Below are 26,419 nucleotides of genomic sequence, written 5' to 3'. Positions count from 1 at the left end.
GGGAGCGGGGAAAGTCACCATTCTCACCAGAACAGGTTATTTAACCATCCAAATGATTTCTAAATGGTTTTATTAAGTTGAAATAGTTGCCGAAGGCCCCTTTAATTCCTGTCGCGTGAATGTGCTCTCAAGTGGCCAAGACTGCAAGTGTGAGTATTGGGACAGGCCCAGAGTCTGATGGTGACAGTACACTACCAACACAACCAGGACTTGGCCCCTTTATGTTGTGTATGCATTGGCAATATTGTGACGTGTACGTTTGTGGAAGAAAAATTAAGACAATTAAGGCATTTCAGTGAGTTCAAAACAGTGCACTGCTTACTGATATAGAGGATAACACCCTTTAGAGTGGACTTTGTGCTTTGCACATTTGTAGACCTTTTTCATGCTCAAACAGCAACATACACAATAAAAGAAAGTTGAAAATGTAAAAAAGCATAACAGGTCCTCTTTAAAATGTACCTTAAAACAAAACTGAGTTTTTGAATTCATAAATGTTTGTCTGTTAATGTAGTGCAGGAAGGCTCTTTCATGAATGCATTTTGACTGGAATGGGGAACCTAGACTAATTTACTTGCAGGAAGTTACACAGTAGTCTCATTCCTGCACATGCAACACACACCCCTCTTCAGGAAGAAACGATATTTACATATAGGTTATTTATTTTAAATTTTTTTTGGTCAAATAATAACAATAACATTGATGCTAGAAATAGATCCAATAGTCTCCTCCCACGTTTTCAGCCAGCGTTTCCAGGCTTGTATTACTGGTGCGGAAGGTGGTAGTAAATAATTTAAAAAGCAGGATATTAAGGAGGATACAATATATAGGCCTTTACAATGTTCAATAACATAAAAAACGCAATTATAAATATATTTTTTAAAAGATTTTAAATCTCTCAATGGCATTTTTGCCAAAGCCCTGGGTCATTTTGGTGTGAAGTCATGATGATATACGTATGGTATCAGATAAAATCAAATGCTATTGTTTATGCTTCTAATCACAGCTTAAGATACTGGTAGAAGATAATTAGTGGAGAAAGACTGAAAATGAAGCCAGCAGTGTTAGTTTTGGACTATCTCAGTATGGTCGATTACTTTTCGTGCTTCATTATTTGTTGAAATGCAGATTATTGTGCAAACCCTGTATGCTTAACTGCATAGACTGTCCAGTTTACTGATATTGCAATAGTCAGGCAACTGTGATTTATATCCTTTCTGATACAAGCTGCTATTCATCCACAGTGAGTTTTCAATGTTGCTTCAGTTATTTGATCTCTACTAAAATTAGCTTAAAGGCAAGCTGAATGGATGCGTTTTATGCAGATATTTTGAGAAATGTCTCAGTGTTGTTTTTTTTCTCCAGGCTTATATTTATTCATATGAACAATGAGCAATGCACATAGAGCACGCAAAATATGGTAAAGGGAAGGCAATCAAGTATTTCACAAGTTCACACTTATAAATAATCAGAGTAAAAGAAGTATGAGCTGGCTGGGATCAGGAACCAGACAATAGTTAGGAGTATGGGTGGTGGAGTGATGCAGAAAACTGTTTAGGAACATAGGCGAGTTGGCTGTGTGTATATAGTCCTTCTCTCGTGCTGATTGGATAGATCATTTGAATGTGTTCCTCCCGAACTTTGTTAATAAAACATCATGTTGAGCCATTTTTACAATGTCTTATTGTACTTATTGATTTGTGAAGGTTTTGTTTGCGTGGACTTTGTATTCCGAAGATCAATGAAAGTCTTATCATTTTGGAATAAAATGAAGGTGAGTAAATAATGACAGAATTTGGGGGTAAACTATCTAAACATGCAGTGTGTGTCTCTTTTAAGTGTTAGTCTAAACAATGGACATGGTGATAAACATTCTTATCAAACAAGAATAAAAAAATTATAAGGTCATTTTGTAAAAGCAACTTCCATGTCACTGTGTCCGTATGATCTCAGACAATAGGTGACTTTAATATTGGGTGACTGACCCACTTCACACTTTCCTCGACAGACTCGTCTTTTGGCAGGTTTACTAAATGTTCATGTCAGTGCATAAATCTGCCTTTGGCTCCATTGCATTTTGCCAAGATCATTTTAGGTAGCCCTCCCTTCCCCTACACAAACTAATTTCCCAAGCCCAGAGAAGTAGGCCGCTGATGTTGGCGGTAGGCACTGATTACTGTACACTACTTCCTTATATTGTCTAGCAGTGAAAACAGGATATCTGTGTAATTAATAGTTCATAACTTTAAAACGGCTTTGTAAGGGCCGATTCATTTTAATATAATGTATGGCTTTGTTTGACATTCTAATAATATGTTGACTAAAGTATATATCTGTAATATCTGTTCACCCTCATGCCATTCCAAACCTATAGATAACAATAATAGTTATCTACATTAGGTAACATGAACTAACAATGAAAATTTTTCTAATAAATGCTAAAGCATTTATTATTCTTAGTTAATGTTAATTTCAACATTTACTAATACATTATTAAAATTAACTAATGTTAACTAATGGGATCTTGTTGTAAAGTGTTACCCCCTTTTATTTATTATTATTTTTTTGTTCCATAGAGAACAAAAAAAGATATGTTGAAGACCGTAACCCCAAAAAAGCACAGAGACATTGTTCAAGAAATATTATTTTGTGTTCCACAGAATATGTGGGGTCATACAGGTTTGGGAAAAACAAAAGGGGTGAGAAAAAAAATAATGACAGAATATTCATTTTTTTGTGAACTTTCCTGCTAGCTTTGGTAATTGGTTCAGTCAATTCTTGCTGCTCTAATAGAAAGATCATTGTCCACTGAGGCGCGTGCAGACTGGAAGGGGTCTTCCTCTCTGTGAGGGTGAAGTGTGTGCTGCCGCTGACCTAGTGTGGGGATTTCCACAGCTCTGCAGGCTGTCTTCCCATCTGAAGGTGTGTTTCAGAGAGATATCCTGTTTTGGGAGACGTTTGTAGTGGAGACACAAAAACAGAGCAGAAGTCCCTGTTTTCTTTCCTACTGTTTTTTTTTTTTTAGTACAGTACACTTTTAAGTATTAGTATTTTAAAAGATATTGCACTGTTTCTATAGGTCCCCAATAAAATAAACAAATTTGTGACGATGACCATGTAAATTCCACAGACACATCGGATTTCCTTGTTTTCATTGAAACGTGCAAGTCTTTGGAACATTGTCAAATCATGATGGATAACATGATCATCAGGTTTTATACAAATGGTGTTGTCAGTTCATGCTGCTGTGTAAAGAGGAACACATTCTGATATTCATGATAATCATTCAGTAAACATTTCAGTCATATTATTTTGCTGGCAATAGAAAACAATTATCTTAAATTAGAAAATCAAAGCATTTTCACTTATCAAGTGCATCATTTATCTGAAGTTCTTAGAGGAAGTGCAAACTCATGCAAAGTTCATCTGGTGGTGTTTAAGTTCATCACAAGTTTTAGCTTTTTACCTGCCACTGACTGAATAATTTTATTATTTAGCTAAAATCTTTAAGCATGCCACAAGCATTTTTCTGTAAAATAATAGACACTATTTAAAAATGTAATGAAATGAAATGAAATGTAAACTATATTTTTTTACTTTGCTTAACATTACACTGCGTAGTCTGTAGGACTGCACAGCTGGGCACAGCAGCTAAAAATAGCATGCAGAGGAAGTGGTTGTTGTTCCTGTAACAGAACTTAGAACTCTAGTGTCCAGCCCAGATGAGTCCACTCTTTGAACAGGACTGTCTGAATTAAAACGCTACAGACACTTGCTAAAAAAAGATGCTATTCAGATGCAGGGCTGTGAGTTCTGTCAGATTTAATCTCCTGAGACACTGGAAAGTCTGCAGCACCGAAGCTTGAATGAGTGGGCAGTGGTATACAGGTAGGCTTTCTGCAAACACAACATACACTCGAACAGTCTTACATAAACCTGTTATCCATTCTTTCTCCATCTCACTAATATAGCATGCACGGCATGCACACGAATTAAGCCACTGTTTCCTCCCACATTTTTCCTTTATCTTCATTTTTGTCTTGAAGCAGTCAATCGTCATCTTGTGTGTAGCTAGTTAATTACAACACAGTTATTTTTTTCAAATGTTCTTGCATGCTGTTTATTACTGTTTGCACACATTTGTCCGCGTGCTTTTATGCGTTTTCTTTCGTTTTTGTATATGAATAATGTGGGCCATTGTCATGACACGCATTTTTGGGTAACACTTTACAAGGTTCATTAGTTAACATTAATTAATGTATTAACTAGCATGAACGAACAATGAGCAATACATTTGTTACATTAATTATTAATCTTTGTTAATTGTTAGTTAATAAAAATACAGCTGACTAAGTTAGTTAATTAATGTTAACTAATGAACCTTATTGTAAATGTTACCCATTGTTGTCAGTATAATTTAGCCTCAAATACATTAAAATTTTAAATTCGTGTAGCCTATACAAAGACTTAAACACAGCTTTTAAGAATGTTTTGGTAACGGGCCTTATTATAGGTTTTGTTATAAGTATTGCTACTGGCCCTTTTATTTGTCATTGACCCTCATCTCTACACCTTAAGGTTATTATGTGTTTAAAGATAATTCTTATCTAAAGTAAGACTGAACCTAAAGTGAAAAAGTAGCTACTAGTAAAAGTGTAACTTTTTTTCCCTGCTGGCTGGTACTAAAAATATCTCAGTCGTGTGTGACGTCCGCCCCCACATTTATGGGGGCAGGATGTGTGTCAGGTCCTGTCATCTGTCTCTCTGTGAGTAAGGGCCAAGTGAGCGACAGGAAGCCTGTGGTTCAGCGAGCTGCTTTCTGTGCTGATACAGCGCTCTTGACCCTGTTTCTCTTCACTTGTTCAATGCCTTTATGTGCAGGATCAGGGGCTTAATCTTTGCACGCTGGTTTTGCCATTCTGCAGCACTAGGCTTATGCAGACCGCACATGCACATGAATCACGTTGTTTGGCTGGATAGTAGAAAGTTCAGCCTGAAAGTTTGTCCAAAATCAGGTTCAAGGTGTTGTTTGAGTATATTTGCTTAATTTATCATTCATATTACAGAGGAATTTCCCTTGAGTTTGTCCACACACCCACTCTGCACGCTTCTTTCACACATTTCTCCCCCTAATCTTCCTTCTAAACTTTCCTCTGCCTTGCCTCTGTCAAACTCTCTCTCTTTCTCTCTCTTTCTTGTCCCTCCCTCGCGTTCACTCAGCTTTGAGTCAGAGTTGCATTTGTCCTCAGTAACAGCCGCAGCAGTTAGAGGAAGTGTTACATTGAGTGCAGCTCTCACTCTGACTGTCTGGCCAGCACAAGTTTTTTATACATGTGCCATACGATGTAGTCCATTGATATACGTACAAGGACGAAGGGTAAGTCAGTAACCTTTTTTCTCTTGAACTTCAACATTTAATTTCCCTAACAGACAGTTGCAGCTTATTGGAGGTAGCCTGTGAAATGTGACTCTGAGTTCAGTACTGATAAACCAAGCTATCGAAAAGTTGCATAATTACGTGCTGTGTCGGTCACTGAAAAAGGCCCCTTTGTTTAGTTCCAGTTATTTATTTTTCTTTTCTGTTTCTGTTCAGTTCTGAATTTCTGGACATCGTACTACTTTTGGGGTTGTTGTTTTTTCACTGCTTTTTCATTTCCTCACTCTTTTTCTTGGAAGTAGATTCTGTTGTGACGTAAAAGTGCCTCAGAAGTGGAGCAGTTAGTTGCATTCCGTTGCTGGTCAGTTGTAAACCGTATCTGAGAGGGTGAAATGAGGAAGTTTTCTACTGTACTCAGTTGTGGATAAAAGTGCACCTGAGTCTGTTAGGCATGGTTGTGTCTTGTGTATGTGTTTTCTTTTTTGGTGAACAGCTTTAACTATCAATTACAGTACAGAGTTCACTGTTAACTCAGAGTGCAAATAATCATGCTCATAAATAACTTGATGTTACCTACTGTGTTTATAAGCTCAGTGAGAAAACTTAGCATCATGAAGTGGAAAATAGAAGAGTGAGTCACATTGATATGACCAGCACGTTAAAGGGTTATTTCAGGAAACCATTTATTCATGCTCATGTCATTCCAAAGCAGTATAAATTTATTTTGCCTGTGGAACACAAAAAATATATATTTGTCAATAATATAAATGTCATACAATGAAAGTTAGTTGTTTGGACCCTAGGGTTATTCAAAATAGGTTCAATATATGTACATTTTTAATGTATAGTGTTCTTATTTTATGCAATAATGTTCCGTATAATTTGTGCTTGTCTTTGTGTCAGCAGTCACAGTGGTGATTATTTCTTTTACCTCATTATGTAAGGACCAAGCTACATTATGGCATCTTGGAGAAATTCTAGCAGTATAATGGACTCGGCAGGTGAGACTTACGCCTTTTGGAGAAACTCATAGTCTATTATAAATAAGAAATTTAATAAATAATAATTATAATAAATTTTGATAAAAAAATAATGAATTTTGATAAATTTCTATGTTAATATTTGATTATCCAATTTGTATCCATTTTAAATGTACACTACTATTCAAAAGTTTGGGTTTTTTAAGATTTTTAAATATTTCTTTAAAGAAGTCTCTCATGCTCACCAAGACTGTATTTATTTGTTAAAATAGTAAAAAGAAAGTCGTATTGTGAAATATTATTTCAGTTTAAAATGACTGTTTTAATATATTTAAAAATGTAATTTATTCCTGTGATGGTAAAGCTGAATTTCCAGCAGCCATTACTCCATTCTTCAGTCACATGATCCTTCAGAATCTGAAAATGTTCATTTGATGCTCAATTAACATTTCATATTGTTATTATCACAGTTGAAAACAGTTTGAGCAATTTCATGCATCCTTGCTGAATAAAAGTTGTAATTTCTTTAAAAAGAAGACACTTTTGAACAGTAGTGTATCTCACACACATGTGATTTGATAAACATACCAGCATTCAAATGCTATGTTGTTGGCTTCTCTTTAAAAAGCTGAATATGCTGCAATCGAATCCGAAGTCTACCGGAGCCTGCTAACCATTATGAGAGAAATGGACACTGAGCAACCAGTTATCAACAAAGGTAGGATTTAACAGATCACACTCACTGAAAAGAACACACATATACCTAAAGACTAAACCTGACCCAGTAGATGGCCAGTAGCTTCAGTGAGAAAAAAAAAAAAACGATAACCGCCATGGCCAGTGTGTTTGTTCAGTAGGCCTATCTGTGTTTCTACACCACTGCTTTAAAACATCTCTGGGTTTAACACACACATTATCTTCAGCAATCAAAGTCTGTCAAGGTTAAAGCCCTCTCAGCAATATTTTTTGTTTGTTTGTTTGTTTGTTTCTATCTATGCATTCTGCCTAACATCTGATCCTGCATTAAAGCTGAATGCTTTTTTTATAGTCACTTGTAATTTTTTTGTGGGCAGTAAATAATGGTGGAAATACCAGTAAATTGACGAGTGCAAACCTTAGTAAATCATGTTGCATGATTCATTTAAATACTGTCCTCCGAATGCTCCCATAAATGTTTCATCTGAAAGGGAAACTCCTACAAATTCATATGCAATAAGGTCAGCCGCAAATAACTGTCCACTCCTTTTCAGCGATAATATTGTCTTTAGTAAATCCTGACAGTAGTTTTTAACGGCAAACAAGGGTTTGAGCTGGGGCGAGCTGTTAGTAAATCTGGCCCAATGCCTAGGATATGGCTAATAAAGAAATGGTTTATTTAAGAATCATAATCTACAATCTTATCAGTAGTGTCATCTATTTATGTTTGCTTATATATACATTTCATGTCAACAAATCACACTACTTTTTAAACATCGATATCATGGAACAACTCGTGTGCCAGTTTTGATTGACAATATCAATACACAAAATCTGACAAATACATATTCTAGCTTGGTCTGAATTGTTCGTTTTTGTTCATTCTGCAGGAATGCTGAGATGGACATTACACAAGAAAGTGCAAGCCAGTTCTGTCAGGAGTCTGGCTCTGGTGAGGGTGGCCATCAAGGAACTAGAAAGAGTGAGTCACCAGTTTCTATGGCATAACGCTTGTTAATATGCTGCAGTGTAATTCCCATTTTAGTGACTGACACAAGAGTTTAAGCATGTTTAGTGAGTATAGCATAAATGCTATTACTTTAAGAAATGACCATCTAGTTTTTATTATGAGAACACTGGTTACTTGAAAATACCTGCCTGGAACATCTGATTATCTGTTGATGCTGGAATAAAAAAGAAGAAGAATGTTGATTCATTATAATAACAGTTAACTATTATCAGTTAATTATCTCATCATTAATGATGATTAGTTAATTATCTCATAATTAATGACGATTAGTTAATTATCTCATAATTAATGATGATTAACATAATTTAAACCCACAAAGGACAGCTAGGCTGTGAGGATTTATAGTATTTTGTCAATGACCGGATGAATAGATGGTAAACATGATTTTCTGAAACCTTTTTGTACGTAGGCTGAAAGAATTGACTGCAAGAAACATCTCATTCCTCTGCTTAATACACTCATCTATGCTGTGATGCAGGTACGAAAAATTGGCTATACTTTTAAACCTTTAACTTTACTTTATTTTTCTTTTAAACAAGTGATTCTCAGCTGGATTTGCTCCATATGATCCAGATTTTACATCAGGTGGTGATCAAACACAGTAGAATTATTTATCGCACAAAATTTTGTGTCATTAAAATTAAATGTGGAAATGTGTTGTTATTACCATAAACTGAATCTAAACTAAAAAAAACTTTACTTGACACACAATGAATAGGACATTTTAATTGTATTAGTGCTTACCATATTATAGGATTAAAACAGTTTGATTGGAGGCACAGTTTTTGACGTCTACAACAATACATATGTGTTATTTATAAAATGCAAGCCATCGTAAACTGTGGATGATTATATGGTTGATTACATTTTATATTTGCATTCAGCAAACATCAGAACAGACTAAACAGTTAAGAAGCACTGTTATAGACATTAGCACACATGTTTGTTCTGATGTGATTTTTATATGTATAAAAGTCTCAAACTCTGTACCAAAAATCACACATTCTCATTTCTAAATTTGGTCAGTTCAACGAAGCTGCTTAACTAACACCCTGCATGACACCCATGTGTTTTTTGCAGGCAGTATACATTCCTGATGACCTCTATAAAAGAGTTTATGACTTCTGCAAGAGGTTGTTGACTCTGCCTCAGCCGTACTGTACCGTGGGCTTCAGTTATGCTGGCAAAATGAAAGCAGAACGATTAGCTCCAGGTTAGTCACCTTTTAAAAATCTTCAGAGAAAATATGACAAGCATTCTTATCTCTCTTGATTTTGGTGTTGATTTTTGCAGCCAAAAAAACCAAACTTATCATTCAATCAACTTGAGTTTGTTTTGTTTCTTTTTTCATAGGCCTTTTGTATCAGAAAAGGATCCTCGCAGAACAAAATCTAAAAAATGATCACTATCCTCAGCAGGAGAGGTGAGTCCCTTTCATACCTTAGCAAAACTTATATTTGTGAACAGTTGTTATGTGTATTCAATGCCTTTCCTTATTTGCAACCTTTTGCATTAGGGCTATATCATCATCACACAACTGCTAATATTGTTCATTGACCTATAGTTACCTTAAAAACGATTAAACACTTCTTTAAACCATATTTTAAAAAGAGTGTGTTTTATCTTTAAATAACTGGCAAATATTGCACAAACATACACATTGTTTAACAAAAAGAAGTTTCTACAATGAGAAAAATCTAGGGCGTGACTTGTTTTTGTCCATCAGAGTTGGTTGAATTATTGTTGCGTAGTTGCTGCAAACGTTTCATGTTGGTGACAAATTTCTGGAGCATTTTTCTTTCTTATCTTTTTATAGCAACATTCTATAACCTGTTCTATAAATTCATTCAAGTTAACTGAGTGGAGTTTCTGTGCTTACTAATTGTTGAAACTTGTACTACCAGATTTTTCAGTTTTTGGAAGTCTAATTTGTAAAGCTAGAAAGGAACAAGGAAACAACTTTTGTCAGGGCTGTTTTATAAAAAAGATAATACTAATTTGATTGGTCGGATTAAAAGGTGTGCCCTTTTCTAAAGAACCCCACATAACATAGTGAAAACTAGAAGATTAATTATTTGTAAAGTCAGCAGTTTTTTTTATATGTTGTCCATCCAGATATTTCAAAGCCTGTTAACCCAGTTGCTGATTGTTCTGCACTGGTAATAAATTGCTTCCATTCTACAGGGTTGATGTGGCTGCTGATGTCAGCAACTTGATCAAATAAACCTCACGTCAGCCCAGGCAGAAGTGAATCAGAATGTTTTGGTTTTTTTCACTGTGTGACTGTGAGGGTTTTGATGGCTATATTCTGTGTTCAGGGTGTTTGTGTTTGCGGATCCTGCAGTGTTTTCCGAGTCTCTCAGCACTGTTCTGAAGGCTGACATTGAGGCTCAAGGAATGGTCCGGACCCCGTTGAGCATGATGCGCTGTGTAGTGCAGCACAGTATTCAGGCGATACTGGGAGAGGATTGTCACGGACCCTCTCTCAATGATGCACTGCAGGTTGGTCATTTTATTTAGAAAAGCTGAAGTTTTGGACTACCATAGTCAAGTTTTTTTTTTTTTTGCAAATGTCTGATTGATCTTGCTTGTTCAGACTTGTTTCACGTCATTCAAATCCTGTGTGACTTTCTTTCAAAAAGATATTTTGAAGAATGCTTCAACTGTTTGTGTCCACACAATGCAAGTCAGTGATATATAAAATAACATTAGACCCCCTGACATTCATTAAATTAAAAAAAAAGTTTTTCACAGAAGGAAGAAGTGCATAGAGCATGCATCTGCTATGATTTATTCTTTATAACTCTTTTTCACAGCTCTATTATCTAACATTGATGTTTAATATATCTTGGTAAATTTCTGTATTTATTGTATAGATATAGAAATAAAACTGAAACCTCCGCAGTCTGCACGTTTTAAGTATGGGTTAAGAGTGTTCAGATGTTAACATCAAATTCAGATGTTAAATTTTTGTTTTGAACGAGAAATGAACTCTAGGACATGTTGTAACATATAATTTCACTTTTACTTAGTCAAATGTTTGTGAACCACAAAAACTGACCCTTTAAAAGTTTCTTTGAAGAGAAAGCATGAATTATTTCTAAATGAAGGGGAAATTGTCTACATTTAACTTCTGTATAACAGTCGAAATTTTTTATAATTTTAGTTGTTAGACTATACAATGATGGAGACAAAGGGCGAGATTTTATTGCAGGTCAGCATCTCTCTGTCTCTGTCCACATGTCAGCTGTCTGCAGTTTGTCTTCAGAAAACTCAAAGCAACAGGACAGGACTTCCCATATGTGTCTGTATGTTTTGTGTGAATCTATCTGCATGTGTGATTTCATGCTGTGTGTCTATGTGTTTGTCTGTCTGATTTATATTATGTGTCTCATGACAGGACTTGGACCAGGACGTGGAGTCATACTTTAATGAAGTGCTTGCAACAGTAGAACAGAGCACTGTTAACAGAGGTGAACAGGGTCAGATCAGACAGAAACTACAAGAGTTATACTCACAGATCCTCTGTGACACCAACAAAGGTGCACTACAAAAATATTCTATTCTATTCTATTCTACACTCTTTCTATATTCTTATCTATACTCTGTCTCACAAACACAAATAAACACTCACCAGCTGTACCAAAATAGCTTTTTCTAAAATATCTTTTCTAAAAAAAGATCTAGACCTAGATATTTTGTTATTTTTCCTTTTGATATCACACGTGTTTGCCGGATCAGGAAGCAGGATTTATTTGGTGTCATTGTGACGGTTTTGGGTTTCAGGTCTATTGTCCCACGGCTCCTTGTGCGATGTTCCACTTCCCAATCCGGAGATTAGTTTCCATCTGTGGTGGGAGGAGGAGGAGCTCTGTGAGTGGGATTCATTTACTCCAATATTTTGGAAGTGGCTATTTTCACTAATACTGTTACAAGACAATATTGCTAGTGTAATGTGTACAGTTTTCTTTGCACTAAGCATTTGTCTCCATTTGCACAGTGTATAAAATACTATGTAATAACAACATATTCAGTGAATATTTATCAAAATCATAAATTACTGCTGCCTTATCTGGACTTTACTTGCCCTATCTCTAAAACCCACCCCTACACCTACCCCTAACTATATTGAACCTGCTGATCAGTAAAGGTGTCTCAAAAGTCCAGAAAGGGAGCCACGTTTTTGAGCATTGTAACAAAATGAGCTGCACACATTGCAGTCGATGTGCCGGCCTGTCCGATCGATGCGAGGATATCACATCCAGTTTCAATTATAGGCCTGTTAAATGCTCATTAAACACTTTTTTCCTGCTATTAAATATCCGTTAGTGCTTTATTTACACTTTCATTATTTAAAATGAACACCTTTCCGAGCTGGTATGCAATGGGAAAAAATATAAAAATGGGAGTAGAAAAAGACATGTAAAGGTCATGTAAAAATCGAAATGGAGTGTCCCCCACTGACCCCGCTAATGATTTGGTTTCTTTTGTAAATGTGAATATAAGTTAGTGTAAATTATCTTTGCCACACAAGATGGGCCCTTTGTGTAAATAAGTACTCCATTAATACAATTAATACAATTATGTTGTGTTGTGTTCTGAGCATAGTTTATGACATTGTTGAAATCTCTTATGATAATCTAGAAGGAGATATGTGAGTTATTACACAGTAGTTTTTTTTTCAGGAAGCCTAAAAAGAATAAAACAGTGTGCATTAGATTACAGCAACAAACACAAATTTTCAGGGTTAGGTCACATAAAAATAGATCCTAGCTCACATGAACTCATCCAAACCCATGAGAGTTACTTAGATGAAGCTGTTCACTAAAATACAACATATCCTTTCATCGTGTCTGTCACAGGGAGAGAACTGGCCAAATTCATCCGTTCCGGATCCTACTGTGAAAGCCTCTCTCTCAACCCAGATGAGTTCTACATGTCGGACCTCCACGCAGAGCTCAACTCAGAGATGCCACGGCACTCTGTCATGTCGACGGACAGCGGAATAGAGCGTGACATGCAGGGACCCGAGGCTTCTGACATGGAATTTACTGGAGGAAGAAGCTTAAAGTCTGAGCTCACCAGTGGGCGACTCTCACGGCGCGGAGGAATCAAGGTGAAGCCGTCGGTCACTGACAGCATGGCTCTGATGCAGGACGCACTGGAGGAGACGGGCAAAGCTGGCAGCAGTGGCACACTGCAGAGGAGAGCAGGAAACAGTGGGACCTCCTTGCCCAAAGAAGAACGGGACTACACTGCTAAAATAGTGGTGATGGGAGATGACCGGGCAGTGGGAAGGCTAGCCAGGGCGTACTACTGGTTTAGGTAGGAGACAAAATGTCATCTGTGATATTTGTTATTATCTGGGTCAAAGACATATGAGAGTGTCTACGATAAAGAAAAGAATAATCGGTAACACTTTAGAATACTGTTCCGTCATTAATGAATAACTACACAGGAACAAATGAGTAGCACAATATTAACACTCTAGTAATTACTATTGAAGAAACTCTGATTAACGAATTAGTAAGTAAAAGTGTTTTGTCGAATGTGGTAGTTCACTATCAGCTAATCAATAAACCACTATTTTTTCATACCTCCCAGAGATCGAATAAGAACTACTAAATACAGGTTCATAATAACTGCATAATGTATAATTAATTCTAAAGTGTAGATCATGGAAACCCACTTGTAATGACTCAAGTATAACCAAATCCTTCAGAAGAAATTACTAATTATTTAGATTGTAAGCTTTTGAGGTTTTTGGAAGGTTTTGGACAGTAATTCCTTCTAATTCGATTTAGTAACACTTGCATCATACCATTGGGTTACCATGATCTTCACTTTAGAATTAATTATACATTATGCACAGTTATTATGAACCTGTATAGTAGTAAGTCCTCTGGGAGGTATGAAAAAAGTAGTAGTTTTTGATTAGCTAATAGTGAACCACCACATTTGACTAAGCACTGATAGTTTCTTGTTAGCTAATAATAGTTACTATAATGTTAATAGTGCATTACTCATTTGTTCCTGTGTAGTTGTTCATTAATACAAAACAGTATTCTAAAGTGTTACCGAAATATCTTGTTTAAAACATAAAAAAAAAACACTTGTGTGGTGTAGCCAATAAGTCAGTCACACCTCTTGTCTCTGATTCTTCAAATATTAATAAGCTGTGTGGTCCTCTCTATAATATAATTTCCTGATTTATATTTTTCTGCCTGTTTCTGAAAGATGGTTGCACCATACGATTTTATTGGTTGCACCACCTTTTTTTTAAATATTCAAATCTTTTTTTACTCCTAAGAAATAATAATAAAATATTTTCCCAAACAACTTATTAAGGTTTTCTCTTCAGTCATTTTATTCTTTAAATGAGGCTATTTGATCATAATGATATCAGGACAGTTCTCCCTCATTTTATTTTACACAATTTGATTGGAAGGGGACATGCTAATAGTCCTAAAAAATGGCTTAAAACAGTAACAACATTCAAATATACTGTAGATTAAAGGTGACTTGATTTATATGGTTGTTATAGAGTAAATATAATGTAAGAAGCTATAAACAGATCACTTCAGTTATTGTTACTCTTTATTGAAGAAGCCCTTTTAATTATCTGTAATGAGGAAGTTATCAGTAAGTTTCCTTTTTCTAGAACACTGTTTATGACAATTGTTTGACTTTGCTTCACAGGAAACGGGAAGCCAGGAGACGGTTTCTTACTACGAAAGTCAACCTACAGATGTACTACATCCCTGTTGCTCGGCAGTTGTCTGCAACCTCCCCTGTGAAGGTACGGATAAATATACCCTTTTTCTCTTTAGGTTCACGTGTGGCAAGTGCACTGTGATGGATACCTGTGAATAGTTTACTAGTGTAGGAAAAAAAGGTTTAAAAATACCTTCCATTTTAGCAGAACTAGCATGATCTTATAGAACTTTTGTTTTAGGAGACCGTGCCCTCTACAAGCAGTAACTTCTGTGCTCTGGGCTCTTATCTTGGAATGGTGGATCCGTGGTATGACTGCAATGTCTGTAGTCTTGGACAGATGATTCCTGATCTTGCGAGAACGGTATGTCAAAAGATGGGCAGATATTTAGCATATTAGCCATTCTTGGCTACAAATAAATGGACATGTATTTGTTAGCAAGTGATGCCAGTCAGTATGGAATGAGGAAGTTTGAAAGTTTCTTTTTCAGGTATTTTTCTTTTCAGTCATTTCCTTGTATAAATGCAAAGCCAGCAACTGTTCATTGTGAAGAACACTTAAAGGTGCAATGTGTAATATTTATGATGATCTATTGACAGAAATGCAGTATAAGATCCATAACTACTGTATGTTTTCAGTGGTGTATAAAGACTTTGCATAATGAGCCATTATGTTTTTATTACCTTAGAATGAGACATTTATATCTCCATAACCGCGGGCACCCCCTTCTATGGAGGTCGACATATTGTCTCGTCATGTTTCTACCGTAGCCGTCAGCGAACAAACAGCGCTACAGAGCGCGTTTCGTCACTACCTTGAAAAATAAGTTTTCAGTGGTGTATAAAGACCTTACTTAATGAACCGTTATATTTGTATTAACTTAGAATGAGCAGTTTCTATCTACATACACCACGGGTCACCTTACATTGAAAAGGAAGCAAGCTTATTTCAGCGAATAAAACACAGACACAATGATGAACAAGTAACAATAATATTCGCAATAACATATAGTTTTACTGAATAATTAAGTAAACATAATTTCTTAATTTATTCTTGTAAAGAAACCTCATTGCTGAACTGGCTATTCTCTGCTGTCTCAGACGATGATGTATTTTCCTGTCGGCCACCGTAACTTTTGTTGGATGCAATTCGTAACCTCACCACTAGATGCCGCTAAAAATCACACACTGCACCTTTAATTTGAATTTTAGCTTATACGTTTGTTTTAATTTGTTAGGTTATTTATTGCTTTGTATATAAAGAAATTTTCGAACAAATTACATAATTTAATCCAAAAATTATTCATATTACAGTGGTCATGACACATATTTAAACATCCCCTTACTTAAAAAAAAAACCCTACTCATGAAAATAATATACTTTAAATGATACTTGAAAGTGCAAACTGAATGTAATGTTTCTGGGTTCATAAATGAAATTAATGTATTAAAGTTTAAATGTATATCAAATGCAATAAGCTGAACTTTAGAGTGCTTTTTTTAGACATTAAAGTATAATGTCTAAAGTTGACCATCAAAACAAAGTGTAACCTACTTTTATAGTCTTGGAAATATGGCTAAAGTGCACCTTTTAAATGTTTACTTGTTATGAAAGTGGCTTTTCATTTCATTAATATATATTATCTGCAAGTACAGTTTTTAAGTATACTAAAATTACAAGTGCACATTCCATAACTTTAACCGCACTTCTTTTTCACAAGAGTCAATAACATCACTCCCAATAAATGTTGTCAATTTTACTTTAAATTATTAATAACTTTACATGCAAATGGTTCTGTCATGTTTTATTTTTACTTTTCCAGGCCAACAGTGGCAAACCACACGAATGTGACCTTTTCTTAGCTGACATCATCTCATACTACGTCCGAATGGGACAGCAGCCAGTTTACTTCAACATTTACTACATCAAGGTGAGAATGAATGACTTTTAGTAATGTTTTATGTAGTCAGCTTTTTTCAGCTATGATGCAATGAGAATCAGGTGTAATTTAGTAGTTCGCAGTAAATACACAATACAAAATAAGCATAAAGGATGTGAGAGCAGTATGAGAGAAGAGAAAGCATTCGATATATAAACATCGATATTGTTTCACAATGAGCCACAAGTTTGCTCAGAATGCCAAGCTGTTGATATTTGAAATGTTGAATATAGAACATAACAGAACTATAACATAACAGTCTTGTTTTTATTTTCGTTCTACTTGTGCAGATTTACTTTTCCAACAAGTCCAAAGAAGCTTTGGAAGAAGTTTTTGTCTCAGACCTGGAAGTGGATTTCCCAGACTTCAAAATGGCCCAAGTAGCACTAAAAGGTGTGTGAGAGACTTGTGTTTTTAATTTTTTAACTATATTCAGCAACAAAAGTCAGGATAAGTATAGTCATTGGCACACACACACACACACACACACACACACACACACACACACACACACACACACACACACACACACACACACGCACACACACACACACACACACACACACACACACAGACACACGCACACACGCACACACGAACGCACACACACGCACACACAGACACACGCACACACGCACACACGAACGCACACACACGCACACACAGACACACGCACACACGCACACACGAACACACACACGAACGCACACACGCACACACACACACACACAGACACACGCACACACGAACACACACACGAACGCACACACGCACACACACACACACACACACACACACACACACACACACACACACACACACACACACACACACACAAAGAAAAAGCCAGTGGTTTATTCGTCCAATATTTAGAGCCCACATTCTTCCCTTAGACACTGCCAAACAGAAGAAGATGCCTGCTGAGCTGTGTGGGGCTCTGGTCTCCTTTAGCTACTTAAAAGTGAGTGTTACTTATGCTGTCTATGCTTATATGATAATCGTAATTATCAATATATTGTAAGTATATTACACACACTGTGACTGTCCTGGATTTTCGGTTTTCCAGTGAGTCACATTCTATAGTTTCAAAGAGACATTCTATATTCTTTTCTAGAGTTAAAAATTTAAATGACCAGCAAATGTTAGTTGACCTCATATGACCCTTCACATTCCTTTTAGGTGTCTCTAAGCAACAGGGAGGTTGAAAAAGGGTTCTCACTCAGAACCACTGGCGCCCAGATTTCAGCAATACCAGAAAACAAAACTGAAGGTAAGGTGAATTTATTTAAATGAAAAGGTATTTGTTTTTGTTAATCAATTTAGATAAATTTAACCTGAACAAATTTAAATCAGTGACTATTTTTTTCTTTCCATTTGTAGATCTCAACTGTCTCACAGTAACTTTCAATGACACAAAGCCAAAGAGTAACACGGTAAGTCTGGCCAAGCCTTAGAAACTGTACAAACTGAGAAAACTGTGTATTTTAAAACATTTTTGGGAGAATAGAATGGAAAATATTGTGCTGGCTGTCAGCTTGGGATACTGATATGCTGATGCTCTGCTTGGCTATGCTGGTTAGACAAGCATAAATAAGTCTAGCCCACTCAGCTGCTTCTTCTGCGCTGAATGAGGACTCATTGCTCACCTCTGATTTTGACTAAATAGACGTGTTGTCAGTTGAGATGGATATATCTAAAAGATCTGTTTCCTGCTTCTCGCAGCAAAGCAATGAATACGATGAGCTATTGGAGCTTATTACTCATGCCACAGCCTGGCTAAGACTGGACTGGTCCAACTCGAAACACGAGACTGCAGATGGTCGCTTAGATTAATTATAATATCCCAGACCTGCACACTGAGGTGTCAGATTCGTGGGGACATCCATACTCTGCTTGCGTAGTTAGTTATTCGAATGTGGATTGGCTGTGTGAGCAGGGTTATAGGAGGATGCATCATAATCCTCATAATGTTGAAGGCTCCTGTTTTGCCCTCTAAGCCATGTCAAACAAGGCTGGTGGACAGAGTGTATGCAGCGGCAATGCAAACTGGCAGCTTTGCACACTATGGCAGACCTGCAAGCCTACCAGGCAGATCTGCTGGTACAGTCTCTGAACTGTGTATAGCCACAGATCTAGCTCTTCGTGCGGCCAAGCATGTGGCCTGCTCCATTGGCTGGTCTATGATGGTTATGGTGGCGACGGAGAAGCATCTATGACTTCATTTGTCAGGCATCAGGGAGAGTGCAAAAACGGTCCTCCTTGATGCACCTGTATCGCCCTCCGGACTTTTTGGCACTGCAATTGAGATGTTGGTGGACAGGTTTATAGAGGTGAGAACACAGTCCGGCCGCCTTTGGGAAGTATATCCCTCGCCGGGTCAAGTCTCCGCTTAAATGTTCTGCTTCCTCACCAGGAAGAAGTTCCTGGAGAAAAAAGCAGAAGGCGAGTGTGGCTGCCCAAGACTCCTCTCCGAGGAGTGGAGAGCAGAGGTGCTGTAATAGGTAGAAACCACACACAGATCTGAGGGCTGAGAGAGCGGTGAAAAGGCGCTGCCCAAGCTCTCACCGCATTTTATTATTTTTCTTGTTTTTCTTCCAGCCTCCACATCCAACACCCCATACCCCATCAGCCCTTCTTGGGTTGCAGGAGGTTGCTTTCAAACTAAAACTTAAGAATGGAATGGCATCAGGTTGAACCTGCCACTTGTGGCACCTCAATTATGTTAGGATTGGGGTGGCCTAAACCGAGATTGGGTCCACTCCTTACCCTGAAGCTAAGCTAAGTTTGGTTTACTAAAGCCAGATGAGCCTGCTATTCGGCTCCCTGATAAAGTATTCATGAGTCCAGAGTGATTTAGTCGCTCCCCTTGTTGGGTTGGTTTATGTAGGTGCTCACTTTCAGAAGTAGAGCTGGATAGATGATTGAGATGGCTGTATAACAGTTGTTATACTCTCTTGTCTGTCACCTTCTCCAGGGCTGGATATTAATCAAGGTCATGCTCCTTCTCATTGTCTCAGCCTATGGTTGGTCTAGATATGGGCCAAGGCTATGTTGATTTACTAGACTAGGGATCTAGACTCTCCTGGAGCATGGCTCGGACTAGTTTGAGATCCTCATTATATTTGGAAACTTTAGGGCTTTTCCTTACATTGCTATACTAGTTACTGGGAGGCATCAAGGTGTGTAAAACTCGGCCTCTGACACATTATTGGCTTATGGCTGAGGCCTTTGAGTTAGTGCCTAGACCTAGGTTGCTACATTGGTTCTAACTACAAGAGGACAGGCATTGTTTGGCAAAGCATAGTTGCTGTTGACGTCCCCATTAGCGTCAGAATCTGACACAGCATTGAGTTCCCTTGAAAAGGAATGTCCTCTTAGAGTTATTATGTGACCCCGGTTCCCTGAAAAGGGAATGAGACAATGGATCAGATTCTAAAGCTATGAATTCAAGCTATGAACATATCAAGCTATGTTAATACCAATTATGTTTCCATGTTTTGGGGAATGCCTGTGTGTCTTTTTTCAGAAAATACAAATCTGATGTGTTGTCAGGCGCCCTTTTTATACTCTAAGGTGCACCTTGTGACGCCATCACACTGTGTCGGCCAATGATTGGCTTGATGTTACATGTGCCTCAGACACCAGGTTCCGCGGGGACGCATAACACATACGTACTTGTTAGACTGCAACTGTGAAGTGTTTTTTACAGTAGGAAATGCAAATTTTACCTTATTAAGTTTGGACATTTATGCTGTTATTTTTGTTATAAGGAGACAAAGATCAGAACATGCAATTTTAAATTGAAGACGCCAGACAAATCAGCTTTCACAGTGCGTTTGGACAAAGACTTTCGAAGGAAATTTATGAACGTTGAGAGGTGAGAAATCAATGTTATTTCTGCTCAAAATATCATAATTTTAATCCATCACCTACACTTTTGTTTAAAGTTTTGGGGTCAGTAAGATTTTTTTATATTTTTGAAATAAGTCTCTAACGCAACAAGGGTGCATTTATTTGATTAAAAATACAGTAAAATGAGTCATATTATGAAGTATTATTACAATTCAATTACAATTTCTTTTTTCTAAAATAATTTTTTTATATTCCTGTGATGGCAAATCTGAATTTTTCATTACTCCAGTCTTCAGTGCCACATGATAATTCAGAAATAATTTAAATATGCTGATTTGGTGCTCAATAAACTTCAAACTCCGAAGTTGAAACGGTTCAAACAAAAGTTTAAAGGAACAACATTTATTTGAAATAGAAATTTGTGTGACAACGTTTGTGTGCCTTTTTACTGGCACTTTTGATCAATTTATTGCATCCTTGCTGAATAAAAGTATATTAAAAACTCTTACTGACTGGCCTTTTTCTGGTCTTAAAGTGATATTGATTTGTTTGTATTTTATTACATTTTCTAACACAGCATTGAGGTCTCTCCATGTCGAGACCCTGGATATTATATTCAAAAATCCTTAAAGTCAAAGTTCATGACAGAGGATGACATCGATGCTGGACTGAGCAAATACATGAGCAAAGGATTGCCTTTGCCCATTAACACATTTGCGGGAATAATCGACTAAATGATCAAAGATCAGGATAGAGAGGTTGCTGCAAACATAAAGGCCAGTTCTGGACTCTTGCAATATGTGTATTGTGTTTTATACAATGCACTATTCAGTAGTGTCTGTATGTGATCAAATGATCAGCTAAGACACTTCACCAAGCAGGTTTTACTGCATTATGTACTTTCATTTGTGAATCACAAGTTGATCAATCCAGAAAGTATTTTAATCTGCAACTCGGCTAACTTACTAACACTAAATGTAGTCATGGTATTGAGTTTTCAAAGACTTAAGAGTTACTTTAACTTGTTTGACCTTGTTCTCTGCATTAACAATGAACCTATTCCTTAATGTGTAAAAATTAAGTGCATGTGAAAGAGAGAATTCTCCACGTCAAGTTTTGCCAAGTCTTTCATCAGGATTTTCCACCAGAAAAAATATGTTTTTTACAATACAATGCAGAAATGATGTGCAGTAGTTAGTCTGCACCGTATGCCATTTGACCAAGTGTTTCAGAGAAACTGACATTACCAATCGACCCCGATGATTTGCCCTTCTTTGATACATATTTGATAACATTTGATGATGATATTTGTTTACATTTGGAGAGTTCCATGAGAATGACATGTTTTGCAGCATCAAAAACATTATGTTTAAAATTATAAAGCATAGTGGATATACATTTTTCTTACTGTCTATGTGACTTATGTGTAGAACAGCCCTTTTGTTACACAAATGGTTACATATTTGAAAGGTTGTGTTGTGCATTAAGCTGGTCATGAGTGAAAATATTTCTTTCAACAATTATTGGTGCAAATATTTTGATCTGACTTGCTCACGTGATTCTCTGTACAGTTTTGTTTTTTGTCTTCCAGTTTCCATTTCTTTTGAAGAACAAATATAATCTCAATAATATGATTAGCCAAACTAATTGAGCTCTATATCTTTAATTTTTATGGAATTCATTCATGCCAACATTTTGCACAGTTGTTGATTTGACCTCTGGTTTTGTAAATATTGTGATTTGAATTTGCAAATACATATGTTAAAAATAAATGTAGCATTTTCAAATGACTGGGGGGAAAAAACTGCAAAACCCTGCAATAAGCTTGGAACCAGATTTATTCACACAGTTACGATGTATAAATGCTTTTACCACAAATAAAATTTAACAAGCATAATATATTTTTAAGAAGAAGAAGAAGAAGAAGAAGAAGAAGAAGCGTTTATTATGATACTGCACAAAACTTGAAGGAATCCTGACTTGAATGTTGTTGTTGTTCTTCCAATCACCACACGATGTCACCAACGACTCAGGAACAGCAGTGCAACAGCAGTAATGATGTCCAAGTAATCCTCTGCCGTCGCTATTTTCCTCAGTAACGAGAACCGCTGAATCCGCTGCATTATTTTAGCGTGCTCTCTTGATTTGCATATCTCAACTAAGTCAGTATTTGTTTATACACTCGTATAAGATAAAGCTTCAGTGACTCGTGATGGATGAAAAGCGCAGAGCATCCTGCCAGTATGGATCCCTGGAATGCACGAATTGGAAAACAGATGTGGACCAAACAGGTATCCCTACACCTGTCACGGTATCAAAACCTGTCAGAACACTTGCATTTTCTTGTCCATTGGACTTTGTGCAGATTGAACGCCATAGGTGGAACTTCTGCTTATTTAGAGATTGGGTTCAGGTTAAAAGAGATGTTATTCTGATATCTGAAAAAAGCTATGAATAGTTTAGCCATTAATAACTTAAATGTTCTACATTTGTCTTTGGAGATTGTGTCGATTGATATTATAGTATTAATGAGATTTAGTAAAGAAAGATCAGTCACAAAGAGAGATGTATGAAGGGGATTCGGGAAAGAAAGAACGTGTCTTTCCATGTGATGCTGTTGAGTTTACAGTGTCATATTGGCTTTATTACATTTGCTTAAGTGTACCCCTCTGCTCTTCTAGCACAGGGCAGTGAACCTTTTACTGTCTCCCAGAAGCTTTGCTACTGAACCATACTAATAGAGTTTTGCTAAATAATCGTATCATCAGGGTAAAGCAACTGTGGTCCACTCAAATAAACAATTACATTTTGTTTTATTTAAACTAAGCAATGTACACTTTAATTTTTTTAAATTTACAGTTATACAGAAAAGGACTAAAATGCTACAGTAAAAATCTGTTAATTTGTTACCTTACCACATGTATGAAGAAAACTTGTAAATATTTAGTTATTGTTACCGTAAAAATAGGCTACTGTCAAATGTATGCTTTTTTGAAATAAGAACTATGAATGACCACGTCAGTTTATGAAGAAAAACAGTAACAGGACATATGTAGAAGTCTCAGCGTGAAACAGATTGTATTTTATTTAAATAGGCTTTGTTTCCTTAAAATGATTTCTATTACATCTCAAAAAAAAAAATCATTCTTCACTTCTCAAGTTTTTTTTCTGTACTGTACCAAATCTGTTCTACTGCTTTCTCACTCAGAGTACATGCGTTTTAATGTTTTTTGCTTATCTGGCTTGACATAAAAAGCCTCAATGCTTCAGTGGAGTTGTTAACTTGTGCATGAAGGAGCCCCTTGCTTTTTGGCTTTTTGAAAATTTTGAAAAACATTGGTAATCTAGATGTTAGTGTCTTCTCAGTACTTCAAGATGCCTGTTGATGGTTTGGAGCCAAATAAGAAAGATGTGAGCCAAATAAGGAAGGGAAAAAGTCAAATTCATACCATTATTATCAGTGAGTCAGTCAAGAAATTTATAACATGTTGTTCTTACTTCTGGCTTGTAGAAAGTACAGGAATACCAAAAGGGATTTTTAATCTGTAATCTTAACACACACACACACACACACACACACACTAAAATGTTAATAAATACTCTAATAGTAATTAAATAATACAAGAATAACATATGAAACCAATACCATTCATACCATACCGAGTTTGAGAAGGGCCAAATTGTTATGGCTTGACGACTGGGTAAGACCGTCTCCAAAACTGCAGCTCTTGTGGGGTGTTCCCAGTGTGCAGTGGTCAGTATCTACCAAGGAAGGAACAGTGGTGAACCGGAGACAGGGTCATGGGCGGCCAAGGGTCATTGATGCGCGTGGGGAGCTAAGGCTGGCCCGTGTGGTCCAAGCCAACAGACTGCTACTGTAGCTCAAATTGCTCAAGAAGTTAATGCTGGTTCTGATAGAAAGGTGTCAGAATAAACAGTGCATCATAGTTTGTTGCGTATGGGGTTGCATAGCCGCAGACCAGTAAGGGTGCCCCTGTTGACCCCTGTCCACCGCTGAAAGCGCCAACAGTGAGCATCAGAACTGGACAACGGAGCAATGGAAGGAGGGGGGCCTAGTCTGATGAATCATGTTTTCTTTTACATCACGTGGATGGCCGGGTTCGTGTGTCGCTTACATGGGAACCCATGGCTCCAGGATGCACTATGTGAAAAAGGCAAGCCGGCGGAGGCAGTGTGATGTTTTGGTCAATGTTTTGCTGGGAAACCTTGGGTCCTGCCATCCATGTGGACATTACTTTGACATGTTCCACCTACCTAAGCATTGTTGCAGGCCAGTAACGTGCGGTGAAATCTTGTCATGGGTAGGCTGTGACCTATCAATTTGGCATATATGTTCATTCATTCAGTTAATGTAGCAACCCAATTTCATATCAGGCATCATCACATCGCTGCCTGCATACAGCAAAGTCAGTCAAGTCAAGTCATCCTCATTTATATAGCGCTTTTAACAATGTAGATTGTTTCAAAGCAGCTTTACAGAGATAAACATATAATTTAAGGTAACAGAGATTGGTTTGGTTTTATAGTGGCTCTTGAAAAATGTTTTTTCCAGCTAAAGTTAGTTTTGATTGATTCGCTTCCGTCTAAATGATCATTTGTTATTAAATTAGGGGCCGCTAAGACGACACCGTTCTCTCTAAACATACTTTAAACGTGAACCTGTGATAGACGCTAATGGCGTTCACATGCGCATTAAGAATTGATTCTATAGTTCTGTGCGTTTGAATATATGTGCGCAGGTTTGTAATTCCTTACACACCATGCCTAAACAAACTACTTGTCTATAAATTTTGATGCAGAATTTTTATTTTATCTTATCACTTTGGGTAGGTACGCGAACCGAAAAATTCCACAACGCTTTATCTGTAGAGTGGTATAGGGATCCTCCATAGGGAGAGGCTAGTTGGCACTTCAGCACTGCATTGTCATCAGGTCCAGGCGAAAGTCCTTCGTCAGATCTGGAAACGGCCTGGATCCAGCAGGCTGCGGGAAAACCTCGGGATAAACAAAGACACAAAAATTAGCGTAGATACCATTCTTCTTATGATGTAACGAGTACATCAGGATATGAGGGAAGTGTTCCCAGTTCCGGCTGACCTAATCTAAGCAGCCTAATATTGAATTATAGAAGGCTATAGAGTGTTATGTGAATGCTAGGTCAAAGAGATGTGTTTTTAGTCTAGCTTTGAACTGACAGACTGTGTCTGCTTCCCGGACAATGTTAGGAAGATTGTTCCAAAGTTTTGGTTCTAAATAGGAAAAGGATCTACCGCCAGCAGTCGATTTATATATTCTAGTTATTATCAACTGTCCGGAGTTTTGAGATCGCAATAGGGTTGAAGGACTATAATGCGTTAAGATCTCGCTCAAGTACTGGGGAGCTAAACCATTTAGTGCTTTGTAAGTAATCAGCAATATTTTAAAATTTATAAGATGTTTAATAGGGAGCCAATGCAGTGTTGACAGAACCGGGCTAATATGGTCGTACTTCCTGGTTCTGGTAAGAACTCTAGCGGCTGCGTTTTGAACTAGCTGCAGTTTGTTTATTAAGCGTGCAGGGCAACCACCCAGTAGAGCATTACAATAATCTAGCCTTGATGTCATGAACGCATGAACTAGTTGTTCCGCATTTGTCAATGAGAGCATATGACGTAATTTAGATATATTTTTAAGATGGAAAAATGCGGTTATACAGACACTAGACACGTGACTTTCAAATGAAAGATTGGTATCAAAGAGCACACCCAGGTTCCTAACTGACGACGAAGACTTAACAGAGCAGCCATCAAGTGTTAGACGGTATGCTAGG

General features: G+C 37.1%; 2 protein-coding genes across 4 annotated transcripts in view; both read left to right on the top strand.

Annotated features, from left to right (window-relative positions):
* Positions 1 to 5,126: 5,126 nt before the first annotated feature.
* On the top strand, positions 5,127 to 22,361 carry pik3r6 (phosphoinositide-3-kinase regulatory subunit 6). Of its 3 annotated transcripts, none has more exons than XM_077198957.1 (20): positions 5,127 to 5,377; positions 6,281 to 6,378; positions 6,986 to 7,075; positions 7,944 to 8,035; positions 8,493 to 8,561; positions 9,164 to 9,296; positions 9,437 to 9,506; positions 10,402 to 10,585; positions 11,484 to 11,625; positions 11,870 to 11,956; positions 12,946 to 13,408; positions 14,783 to 14,882; positions 15,039 to 15,161; positions 16,621 to 16,728; positions 17,028 to 17,130; positions 17,631 to 17,698; positions 17,917 to 18,007; positions 18,118 to 18,170; positions 20,508 to 20,614; positions 21,167 to 22,361. In XM_077198957.1, exons 2-20 carry the CDS (start codon positions 6,336 to 6,338, stop codon positions 21,321 to 21,323), a joined length of 2,283 nt encoding a protein of 760 aa, XP_077055072.1. In that variant the 5' UTR covers positions 5,127 to 5,377; positions 6,281 to 6,335; the 3' UTR covers positions 21,324 to 22,361. The 3 variants fall into 3 exon arrangements, with proteins under 3 accessions (XP_077055072.1, XP_077055071.1, XP_077055073.1); XM_077198956.1 differs by having other exon boundaries at positions 5,215 to 5,377; positions 6,284 to 6,378; XM_077198958.1 differs by having other exon boundaries at positions 5,245 to 5,377; positions 6,322 to 6,378.
* Positions 22,362 to 22,620: 259 nt separating this feature from the next.
* Positions 22,621 to 26,419, top strand: part of pik3r6a (phosphoinositide-3-kinase, regulatory subunit 6a) — a 36,754-nt gene continuing 32,955 nt past the window's right edge. The window contains exon 1 of the mRNA XM_077198959.1: positions 22,621 to 22,880. Coding sequence (XP_077055074.1) covers positions 22,802 to 22,880 — 79 coding nt within the window. The 5' untranslated portion in view covers positions 22,621 to 22,801. The remainder of the gene's footprint in view (positions 22,881 to 26,419) is intronic.

This window comes from Siphateles boraxobius, unplaced genomic scaffold, assembly GCF_051911475.1.
Source record: "Siphateles boraxobius isolate OS27281-9 unplaced genomic scaffold, OSU_SipBor_1 41, whole genome shotgun sequence".
Lineage (NCBI taxonomy): Eukaryota > Metazoa > Chordata > Actinopteri > Cypriniformes > Leuciscidae > Siphateles > Siphateles boraxobius.
Note: the sequence above shows the minus strand (reverse complement) of the source record. Positions and strands in the feature narration are given on the sequence as shown.

Coding starts and splice junctions, on each gene's coding strand:
- pik3r6 (XM_077198957.1), top strand. CDS start 6,336: ATGGCATCTTGGAGAAATTCTAGCAGTATAATGGACTCGGCAG. Junction 6,379..6,985: donor CAGTATAATGGACTCGGCAG/GTGAGACTTACG, acceptor CTCTTTAAAAAG/CTGAATATGCTGCAATCGAA. Junction 8,562..9,163: donor TCATCTATGCTGTGATGCAG/GTACGAAAAATT, acceptor TGTTTTTTGCAG/GCAGTATACATTCCTGATGA.